Source organism: Odontomachus brunneus, unplaced genomic scaffold (assembly GCF_010583005.1).
Source record: "Odontomachus brunneus isolate Ranch 3 - 2012 unplaced genomic scaffold, Obru_v1 Obru_scaffold_016, whole genome shotgun sequence".
Lineage (NCBI taxonomy): Eukaryota > Metazoa > Arthropoda > Insecta > Hymenoptera > Formicidae > Odontomachus > Odontomachus brunneus.
In genome coordinates, this window is record NW_022639466.1 from 817,835 (window position 1) to 830,423 (window position 12,589).

The 12,589-nt window shown below is 36.3% G+C and overlaps 1 protein-coding gene across 6 annotated transcripts in view; it reads right to left on the minus strand.

Annotated features, from left to right (window-relative positions):
• Nucleotides 1–12,589, minus strand: part of LOC116841574 (GRAM domain-containing protein 2B-like) — a 116,690-nt gene that overhangs the window by 9,889 nt on the left and 94,212 nt on the right. For 5 of the 6 annotated variants that reach the window (XM_032809655.1, XM_032809654.1, XM_032809657.1 and 2 more), the window contains 3 exons: nt 10,582–10,758; nt 3,345–3,498; nt 937–1,484 (listed from right to left, as the gene is read on the minus strand). In XM_032809655.1, coding sequence (XP_032665546.1) covers nt 937–1,484; nt 3,345–3,498; nt 10,582–10,758 — 879 coding nt within the window. The remainder of the gene's footprint in view (nt 1–936; nt 1,485–3,344; nt 3,499–10,581; nt 10,759–12,589) is intronic. The other variant, XM_032809656.1, reaches the window with a different exon arrangement.

Here is a 12,589-nt window from a genome sequence, read left to right on the forward strand (position 1 = left end):
TCACAAATATATGCAGATAGCGGATATCCAGATGATGTACCGCCAATATTTAGATTCGTATTTAGATTAAACGGATTCTACCCACCCGAATATTTTGCATGGATATCCGAATTAGGCATTCACTTCTACACTAAAACAACTAATAATTATCAGTAAATATACTTAATTACAGAATTTAAGTAAAAATTCGGTAACTAATACCAAATATGATAATATTAACCAAATACATAGTAGATTTGAAAGACTTTTCATTACAGTTAAATAGACTTTAGTAAAGATTTTAGTAATAGCTACCAAATATTTAACTGTTACTGAGTATTGGATGACTATTATCGGATATTTGATAAGTGTTATGAAATCATTCAATTCTGTTTGATGAAATATTTTATAATTATTAATATTTATTTTTTAAAACAAAGAAATATTTGGTGATTATCGACTGTACTTATATTAATTATATATACTATTGCTGAATTGTTTCCAATTTAGATTCGTATTTAGATTAAACGGATTCTACCCACCCGAATATTTTGCATGGATATCCGGATTAGGCATTCACTTCTACACTAAAACAACTAATAATTATCAGTAAATATACTTAATTACAGAATTTAAGTAAAAATTTTCATTTCGGACATAAGCTTCAGTAATAATTACCAAATATCTTATTGCCTGTTACCAAGATTTGATATTAACTTCCAGAATCTAATTTAACGACTTAAATGTATAGTTCTTGGTTCTGAGAGAGCTCTATACATTTATTTTATATATCACTTTTAATTATCACTTTATGTTTGGCCCGCATTATCTGACTGAGTAATTTAGCAATAGCTACCAAATTTTGATACTTGTTACGAAATTCTTTTTTCCAGTGTAGTGCTGATCGAAGTTCGCCTGCAATAGACATGATTTCTCTTCAGCAAGAAGAAAACTCACCTGGCGGCTGGCAAACTCGGCCTGTTCACCGCAATTGATGCGCCGTCGGTATCGGTGCAGATAGTCGGCGGTCTTGAGGTGATATCGGTGCCGCTCTCGGACATACTGGAATCGTCCTCCTCGGGGTTCACCCCCTCGGAGTCGTCTATCTGCGACACGTCGGGCGTGAGGAGCTTTCTATCGTCGGTGAGAACGTCCGGTGGCAGAACATCCGACGTCCGCGGTTCCATCGCCGCGTCCCAGACCTGCTTCATCAGCTTGAAGGTCGAGTCCCTCGAGAGCAGCGAGCAGAAGACGTGACGTTCCTCCTCCGTCGCCACCGCCACCGCGTTCGGTATGATACGCGCGGTCTTCTCCTTGCTGATCTTGAGCACCGACACCGTCGGTATCAGCAGCTTAGTCACGTAGCCGAACACATTGCTGTAGAACGCGAAGTAGTTGGGCGTGATGTACAGGTGACCCTGCAGCAGGATGTCGCCGACCAGCGCGCAGCTGTAGTAGTTGAGCACGCGTTCGTCCTCAGCCACCTGATCGCGAAATTTCGAAGACTATGCATTAGGTCGATTCTGCCCTTCTGCCGACGCGATCGGGCGTGTGTCGTTTTGTTTCGCGGGGTCTCTCATCCGGTCTTACGACGAGGCGCGAAATAAAAAAAACTCTTCGATTCCCCGAGTAGAAATTTATCCAGTTTCTGACCAGTAACTGTCCAGAAATTTTTGGTAACTAGCTAGTTTTTAGCCAGTTTTCTTGGCTAGAAACTGACTGGTTTGGTCGACGCTCACTTCATCAAAAACTGAACAGTTGAACTAGACAGTTTCAGATCAGTATTTAACTAGATTTTCATCAGTATCTATTAATTACATTTAACTGTCCATATGTAGCAAATTAGTTTGCTTCTGCAGAAAATTATTTTTTTCCGTGCTGTTACTATGACAGAGTTTTAAAAGCAGAGAAATGGAACTCGATTCGCGCAAAGGAGAATTAAGAATAGGCTATTTTTGGACGGATTGTTGAATGATTTTTGGCTCATTGAGGGATCCAATCATTTAACTATCGTTTGACCAGCAGCTCTGGGGGAAGTTATGAAAATTGAGATTTGTTACTGATTGTTGAAATAGTCATATAAAATTTTTTTAAGCTTTCTTTTTTAAGCTTTCTTTTTTAAGCTATTTTTGATATGCATTTCAAATAAAATCAATTGCATATTTATGTTCGCACAATTAATACAATACGATACGCTGACTCAACCAATTGTTCTCACGCGATGCTTGAGAAGTTATAAATCCTTGAGATGCATCTGGATCGTTTGCATATGAAACGCTGAGAATACAATCAAGCCAAGTCGCAGAAAGCGAGAACTTTTACTTCGTCTCCTTTGAAACTCGACTTGCCTGTGTCTTTCCTCGATGCTCCGTACACGAATACCTTTCGCAAACGACAGACGCGATGGATCTTTTGTCTCTCCGAAGTTCACCGGCGGATAAGGGGAGGTATTTTTATATTGTATACGCGGGAGCGTAAACGTTGCGAAACGAGACGTGGAGTGACGTGCGCGACCACATCCTACATCCCGAGACGTTAATTCATCGTCTATTGGACGGGGATGGAGTAAATAATGCGATAATGGAGCCCTTCAACGAGTTCTCGTATTTTCCCGACGACGAGCCTCGATAAAACCCGAACGCTTTGGCGGAGCGAATACGGCTAGCCGGAAATATCGACGCGGCAAGGTGATTATGGTGAATCTTTTAGAGAGCGGTTAAAGCACCGAATGGTTTGTATGTACCGTAAGAGAGTTGCAAATGGTGTGCGGAAAAAACGTTTGGATAAAATAAAGAGTGCGGCCAAGTGTCCATAGACATTTCGCCCTCCTCAAAAGCTTGGAATATTTCAATTCATGATCTGATTTGAAGATTATATCGAGTAAATTAAGAATATAAAGCCTCGATATTATTCTCGTAGCCACTTGGGAGAAACGGTCCAAAACTTTTGCAATCTCTACATACATTTACACCAGCACATGGCACTTTGCATGTTATCAGAGAATAATATGAGAATAATATTGGGATTTTATATTCTTATACAATCTACTCGTCCTAAGCTTTAAATCGACGTCATTCATCGTTTATTGGAATATTCAAAGTTTTACAAAATCCTAGAGGAAGGGGACGAAACTTGACTCCTTTCGATACTCAATCTGGTTTGAAGTTACTAGAATTCTGTTCGAGTTAACGAGGAATCTTGTTAACTGCAAGTTCTGACTCGTTCGTGTTTCACCAGAAATTTGGTCAAGACAACCAAACTTTTCTTCCCGTGTGCGACAAGCATTTTCTCGTGTAAACGTCGCTCTATTACGCACTTCGCGACATAGCATGAATCGATCTGGAAAATAACGATCTTTGTTTTACCTGACTAAAATGCCTGTGGAATTTTTTCTGTCTCGCGCTGCTGGTAGACGTCGGCGACGACCTCGACGAGGATCTGCTAACCTTTGCTGGAGTCTGCGCGCCACCGCCAGCTGCCATCGATGGTGTGCTCCTACTCAGCGGCTTCGAAAGATGACTGAAAAGGGTGAAAAATACGAGGCTATATTGTCGTCAATGCAAGGAACGAACGTCATTTACTGTGTAAGCTCCTTGTTTTTTAAAGGATTTATAAGTTCAATTTTGGTAAGGGAATAATCATCTGGTTAGTACACACAGGAAAATATTATTATTTTGTTAAGCGGTAATTTTTGAGAAAAAAATTTATCTAAAACACTCAATTATGAGAATGCCTTAGTGATTAATACTTCGAAAAACCTGGTCTTTCTAATAATCTTTCTAGTAGTTAAATGTTTTGCTTGCATCTACGATTCCAAAATAAAATTTTAAAATTAAAAATGTGAACGGTTGTCGCTGGTCGCAAGAAAAGTCAGATTTTTCTAAGATATCAGTGATTAAGGGAATATTAGCAATTGAGTGTTTCACTCTACGGCCTTTATCCTGTACTCTTTTTTATCAATAAAAGTGTCTCTGTGGCTTATAAACCTTATGCTTGCCTTTGAATTGCCATTTAGAGGCACTTTTATCTATAATAAGGGTTTTAGAATAAGAACCAAGGTCCCTAATAAATAAATCGCCATATTCTGTAAGGTACATAGTCACGAATTTTAAGAAACTTTCCACTAGATTCCCAATCTACAAACAAAAACATAAATTTTTGAGCAAAAAGATTGTAGTCTAGTTTTATATCGCGTAAAACGAAGAAATGTAAAATTTCAAAAGATATATAGTACTGGACTATGAATCTACATTAGAATAAGAACGATAAGCTCAAAACAAGCTTGTACACTTTGATTGCTACCGTAAACCGCGTTCTCTCCACTCGTGTTACTACTTTCTTTCTTTCATCATTATTGATGAAGTTTAGGTTTTGTATAGATAGATGTAAGAATAATAATGAAAATGTAGTTATATTTTCTAAAAAGAACTGAAGTTCGTTTTGAAAATTCACTACATTAATTGGCGAGCATAAAAAATCACAACATTTTCACAGACAATCAAGGTTCCTTTATTTATAAAAAAAAAAAAAACTGCTGACTTTAATAATATAGGGTTTTTAAATAATCTTTTGTGTTTTCTCTGAAAAAGTTCTGGTAGATAGACCAAGCACCCTTTCGGAATATGACGATTCAAATAAAGAAGCGGTTCATACAGTTTATTTAAGTACTCCGCGGAGATGCTCCGCTGAGAGATAGCGTTCAGTTTCTTCGGGAAGGTAATGCTCCACACATCGTTGCCCCACATTTCGTACGACTGTATTGAGTTTCTCGAGTCCTTTATTACAAATTTCCGATATCTTCGCCCGAATTTCACTAGTGAAATAAGTGCGAGATAATCAAACGAGGGTATTCCCGTTCACCGACTAACGGTCTATGTGTCAATTGTATCACCAGCGCGTCCGGATTCTGAATTTCTTGATGACGAAATTCGCGTGTCGCGCGGAAGAACTTCTACCCCTCGCGAGGAACAGCGCCAACTAATAACGTCGAACGGATGGTGAAGCCGGAGTCACCGATCGCGCTTTTCGCACGCGAGAATACGCGGTCGACCGGTCGGCGCGCGGCATAATTCTTAACTGATGCATGGCGGGGACCGTCCCCGCGGCTTAACAATCCACTGCCAGCATCGGTGATAACACGTGGGAGAGAGTGGTCGAAGTATCCTCATGATCGGCGTCGATTGAGCAGATCATCGGCGCTTGCAAAAGTACGCGACGATAACCGTGCGTGCGTGATAATGTGCGGCAGATAAGGACACGTTAGATACGTGGAACAGATGAGAAAGGTCTGATGATAAGGCGCGGGAATATCGCTAGAGAGAGAGAGAGAGAGAGAGGGGGAGGGAGGAGAAACATATCGATAGGAATAAATGCAGGTGTGGTGAGTCGACAGGCGCGCCAATTTTTCCGACGTTCTGGTAAACATTCGCGTCCGGATGTGAGACCGGACGCAATATCGTTAAAAAGAAAAAAGAAATTCCTTCCACGCTTCATGCTCACACTAGCACATCGATAAGAGAATGTCGGGAGCGACGTAATTCCTCCGGTGTGTATCTGTTGATTCGAACATTTTATTTTTCGACGTTGTAAACGACAACAAATAAACAAAAGTAATTTTTTCCTCTTGAATATCGAAGTTTGTGTCTATTTTATCGAATCTTAGATTATATCTAGATTTTCAAGTTAATATCTTTACAATCGCGAAGGATTTTTCAAGTCAATAAGCGAACGAGAATGAATAAGACATAGGATGAAAATTGCGGGTGATCATTCCTGCGGGAGGATAATAATGTGTCGACGGCGTTTTTATCATTTGAATTTATCACACTGAGAAGAGATGTTTGAAAATTTATTTGTACGATATAAAGTTCACCTCGGTGAAATACAATTTATTTTTGTGTGAATGAGCTGTATATCTCACAAATCTTCAAATATTTTTTGATAAGTTTTATTATAAGTTTTATTATAAGTTTTATTATAAGTTTTTTTTATAAGTTTTATTGGTTCTACAAATTCTTCGTGATTGAATATTTAAGAAACTTTAATATTAATCGCTAATGTTAACCCTTTTGAAGTAAATATAAATGTGCACATCTTTTGTGAAGAGCAACGTGTTACGAAGAAGAATGTTTCACTTTGCGCAAAGTTCTCTTGTTTCCATTTCTTTCGGAGGCAAAGTGACGTTAATTAAAATTAAAGCTCTTATTTCCTTGTTGAGACAATCTTGATTAATGACATCTGAAGAACGAAACAATACAAAAGTCTTGTCAAATAACAAGGCTTCACACAGAAATAAACTTTATATTTCACAAATAAAATTTTCATGTATTTCCTTCTCAATATAGTAGACAAATCGAATTTTTGTTATAATTAAAAATTTTTGATTAAAATGCTAAACTTATTGGAACTCAGAATGTATCTTGAAGATTACATAAGCATTAATAAATTTAAATGCTTATGATAGAATTTCGGATATATAAACTTATGAAATATCTGACACAAGTAACACTTACTTGAATGTAATGTACATAAGAATGCATAGGCTTTTCTGTTTAATGTTCCGTACACAGAAAAAAGATAATTAAAAATTTATTTATGAGACATAAAGTTCACCTCATATAAACTTTTTTATTTCACAGAAACAAATTTTATATCCCGCGAATAAATTTGCAACTATTTCTTTTCAGTGTATCGAGACAGTTGCATCTCGCAAAAAGTAATTTTACGGGATAATCGACGGAACAAACGACGTCACGCTTTGTACGGTAATGGCCGTTTGTATGGTAATGGAACATTGGATCAGCTATTGCGAGAATGGCAGCAAAACATTCGCATGTGTGATTGAACCGTTTCAAAACACAATTCTATTCTCAGTGCGATTTAACGCCGCAAGTGTGACGTCTGACTATATCCCGTTTTAGCACTAAACACACGGCAAAAATATCGGTCTACCTCGAGTCCCTCCAGTTTCTTTCGAGTCGATTTGCCACGCGCGCGCGCACGAAAGAAAGAGGGAAAGAGGGAGAGAGAGACAAACTACATGGAAAAAAATTTGGTTACATTAACAAATTTTTGGTAAAATATAAACGAACCACAGATCTTATTAACTTGGACAGCATTCTAGTAACTTCAACCGAAATTTCTGGTCCGTTCATATTTTGAAATTTGTTTGATTCAACCAAAACATTTTTTTGCTGTTTAGTTTCGTAGATTTTATCTTATCCGTTAAAATAATCGATACGCGGTATTTCGGTACATCTGGCATTAATTGCCGCCTCATTTCAAATTTATCCTTCCTTGATATTTACACTGCGTCACTCTGTCCAATTATATCGTTGAAACCATTCAAACGTTACGAGTAACGTCAGTGAACGGTGATATTGGACGCAAGAAGTTGCTGTGTTGCTAGTTACTGTAGTGACTAGGATGTGCAATATATCGCATAACAATTTTGTATCGCAAATATGATTTTAGATTGCGCGCAATTTTATACCGCAAGTGTGATTTTGAATCGCACGCGATTTTATATTTGACACGATTTTTAATCATAAGAGAACTTAGGACATGAAGGAAACCGTAACAAATATTAAACATGTTAAAAATAAATCAATCAACTATTTGTTCGTACTAAATATATCAAATTATTCTTCGAAATGTCCACTATAAGAAAACACAAGTTTTAGTGTCAAAGAATAGTTAAAAATGAAAGCATAATGAAATTAAATATTTTTTTAAAAACCACTTAATTTCATTACGTTTTCTCGGAGGAGCAAAATGGGAGACAAAACTTGTTTATTATTAATTTATTATTACTAATTTTCAAATGTTTTTAAAAGTAACTTATTACATGTTTCATTAATTATAATTATTTATTAAAATATTTATCATAAAAATAATAAGACTACCTTTTTTTACTAAAATATTAATGACAATCAGTATTAAATATAGCAATTTTTGGAAATTTTCTGAAACATATATAAAAAATATATATAAATCATATATAAAAAAAATTGTGCAAACTTAACATTTTAAGACTATTATAGTAGCATATGTAATCTCATTATGCCTCTAAATGTATAAGTTTGGATTTGATAGTATAAAATATCATATACTGTCGCGAGATTTTTGCACAAATACCTCATTAAAATGATGAGTGATTTTGAATTGCAGGTGCGATTTTGAATCGCAAGCACGATTTTGCGATAAAGATCAATTGTGTATTGTGATTCAAGAAAAGAAAATCACAATGCTTGCGATATATCGCAAGATTGCACATTTCCAGTAGAGACCTCCTGCTTTCTGGTAGACGAGTTAATTCCGCGCCTTATCTCTCTGGCGAAAAAGCAACATCTTATTTTTCACGATGATTTCTCTCGCTCTATCTCTCCTCTCCGCGATCCCCTTCTACGTTGTGTGCCCAGGTGTGTAGCATTATCAGCGAAGCGTATCGATAATTTTCGAGAAAGCTGATAGCGCGAGATTCCGCACATGACTTATCTCGCGGAAGCAAAGGTACAAATAGATTCGGCGTTAATTATATCGTTCAAAAGGCAATGCAAAGTCGCACGTGCTTGTACCTTCCGGAAAAGAATTTAAACGAGACGATTCGACTGACAAGTAAACCTTGTACACCAAAAGGTACACTCCGCTTTCTTTCTAATTTGGCACAAATGTAGAAGTACAAAAAATATTTAGGCTATATTTTTTCATTTTGGCCTACTTTGAGTTTCATGGGCAGTTTATAGCTTTTTAATGTTTCCATTCCTATCATCAACAAATGCAATAAAAATGCATAAGAAATAAAATTGAATATATATATATATATATATATATATATATATATATATATACAAGGTGTTTTAATAATAATAAAATTTATTATTAATAAAATTAAATATAGGCGTTTTTGGTTTGCTGATTATGAATATGAAGTCAAATGTGTAAAATTATTTGTATAAATAACAAAATGTTTAAACATGTAAAACGTTAAAAAAAATATAAAAAGTTAAAAGTTAAAAAAAATTATTTCTACAAATAATTTCTCGGTTTGGCCGAGTTCGAACCATTTTTGACTAATTTAGCACAGATTTGAAATATTTTGGTTGGAATCTCGGCTAAAGAAAAAATATGAACTAAATAATTTTTGTACTTCTATATTTGTGCTAAATTAGAAAGATATCGGAGTGTAACTTTTGGGTAAGTTTACTTGAGTAGGTTTACTTGGATAGGTTTACTTGTGAAAAGATTACCGTTGGATTCGGTAATGCAATGTATTTGCGTCGAGATTGCAGATGTTAAAATATTTCCGTTCAAGATTAAAGATAGATGTAAAGTGGAATATATTTGCGTTGCAAAGTTCACTAGATTTCAATGACTTTTTCGGCGGTGACCTGGCCGCTTTTTGCGCAAGACGTTGGCGACGATAACGATTCAGTGATTACTCAGTTAATTAACACTAAGAACTATCGACAGTTATCGATCTATTTCTACGAGGCCAATACAACATGTCTTTGGAAAAACATGCGATGTAGAGGAAAAATATTTATTTTATTTTATGGTTTTATTTAATATCAATTAAAAGTATAAAATATACCGTGGTAAATTTAAGTAATTTTTTTGAGGAATTACAAACGCGTCATTTTTCGATTGCTTTGATAGTTATTAATTAGTTAGTAATTTGTTTTCACTGTATCTTGGAAAAAAGATTTTGTTGTCGAAAATTTGGTACATTGGACCATAAAATAGGATCAAATATTTGTTAATAGCATCTAAAACATTTAATTACCGCTACGTTTCGCTTTCTCAATAATGTATCTATTTAATACACGATAAAAACACGTAATGCTAATCAAATCGTAGGTATTATATTATATTTTAGTTCCAAATAATAATACAAAATAATAATACAAATAATAATACAAAAATAATTTTTTCAGTGTAAATACGATAAAATCAAGTTTGACTCCAAAATGACTTCAAAATCTCTTGATTAACTCAATATTTATCTTATAAGATCAAAGGTATACTTGTATATATATACTAATCTTGTAAATATAAAGATATTTATATGATCAAAAACACTTTCACGAATTCGAAGTGTTATCCGAATTCGGGAATGGTTCCATTAAAAATTATGGAATATGATGTAGTAGCCATATTTAGTCTCGGTCTACAATAAATGCCTCGAGGCCTGAGTCTTAAGAAATTGACCAGTCATCACACCCGATTATTCTCCTTACATTTGACTGTGATTGATTAATTTGATCGTGATTGATCAGTTGTTTAGGGCCTGAATCACCTGTTGTAGACCGAGATTAAGGCCAGGTCTACAATAGATGTAGTAAGCCTCTTGCTCTAAGCCTGTGACGTAATTTTTGGCTAAAATAGTTTCCCAACGCTGTCTGAAGTCGTAATCCCTAAACTTTAAGCGAGCTGGCCATATTTCGGACGTTAAGGTAATGCTTTTTGTAAAAAATTAAGCTTATAGACTTTGAAGCAAAAGGCTAAAGGCTTACTACACATATTATAGACCGAGACTAAAGGATGTGTGCGCGAATGAGTGTGAAAGGAGCTTTAAGCGGATGTAGATATGAAAGACCCCACCTGTCGTTACATCTCAAGGCCGCGTGACTGGGACTCCTCGGAGGTTGAGGGTAGCCGGCGCCAGCCACGGTGAGCTGGGATCCGCTGATCGATTGTTGGCCCGCGGCTTGCGGCCCATCGGGGGCAGCTTGCAGGGGCGTGCTGGGTGCCGATCGCGCGCCTATGGACCCCGCAGACCTGCAAATTAAAGTAATGGGATCAAGTAAGCAAAGAAAGTTGGACGCTCATGCAAGGCGCTAAAAAATTTAATTACCGCTACGTTTCGCTTTCTCAATAATGTATCTATTTAATATACGATAAAAACACATCACACTAATCAAATCGTATGTACTATATTATATTTTATTTCCAAATAATAATACAAATAATAATACAAAAATAATGTTTTCAGTGTAAATACGATAAAATCAAGTTTGACTCCAAAATGACTTCAAAATCTCTTGATTAACTCAATATTTATTTTATAAGATCAAAGGTATACTTATATATATATATATTAATCTTGTAAATATAAAGATATTTATATGATCAAAAACACGAATTCACGAATTCGAAGTGTTATCAACGGCAATGAGCCTAACATTGCGCCGGTTAAATTGCTCTTCAGTGAAACAAGAATTTGCAACATTCCTTGCTCGTGTGGCAAAATCTACATAGGAGAAACTGGGAAGATGGTTAACGCACTCTTAAAAGAATATCAATCTGCAGTCAGGCTAATACATATAATACAATGAGCGCTATCAAAATTAGTTTGGGTATTCATTTATTTCAATTGATTACACTAATTGGTGAATCAATAATCAAAATGTCTCAATTATTATACATGTAATTATGAATAACCTAATTGATTGATGATTATTATTTATTAATGAGTTGATGAATTAATTATTAATGAGTTAATGAATTAATTATTAATGAGTGGATAAGTTTGATTAATAATTAATTTCATTAATCGATTTGATTAATCTCTATTACATATATGACGACTGGTTAATTTTGGTTATTGATTTGCTGATTATCTAATTAAAATTTTTATACATTAATGGCCAATCCTGAATAGCACGTAAGATAGAAACAGGACGCAAAATCCTATTTAACCATCAGTTCTAGCTAAATCCAACCTACTTCTCTAGAAAATACATATAATCCTGGGAAATTATCTCGACAAACATCTCGACAGTCTCAGTAGAGACAGCGAGCTGTCCTTTTGGATTTGGCAATCCATCCTCGCGGTTCTATGAGGTTCCAGGAAAATCTATAAAATCCCTTCTTCTTTACATCCTTAATTAATTATTCTTGATTAAATGATTATTCAAGTTACACACGCGTACGACAGTACCTTGCTCTGGTGAGCGGGACGGAAGTGAAGCAAAGGTCGATCAACGCTCGAGTTTCAAACTCCATCATCGTTTCCGCGAGGATGACGACCGTGATGACGACCGATATCGGCGGGATATCGTGATCTCCCTAGGATATTTCCTGCCTCAAAGGATATCGAATTGACACAGCTTCAACGGCGGTTGCCAATCAGTCGACAATCGACGTGAGCTCGATTGAACGAAAATTCACAGATGTCGAGAGTCCTCGATAAAAAATACTCGTTATCCAAGGACGCGCGAACGTCAGCTGTACAATCACATAACCACAACGACGACGATGACGACAACGACGATACTCTTCTCGGCGACGCGAAAGATACGGATGATCGCGTAATGTTGTAAGGTCGACGCGATGTCACCTTATCTGGCTTATCGTTCGACCTGGACTATGATAGAGCACGGATCAAGGAGACAGCAAAAGGTGATAGTTGATAGGTGAGAATAATAGAAACAGTAGCAATCAACGCTACGTCGAGCCTGAGCGTTGGTTGCTCGCCAACTTTTGCGAGAATGAAAAGAGAGATATGAGGATAAAGAGCGGCAACGGGAGAAAAACCTCTCTTGCACTAGGCGAGAGAGAGAGAGAGAGAGAGAGAGAGAGAGAGAGAGAGAGAGAGAGAGAGAGAGAG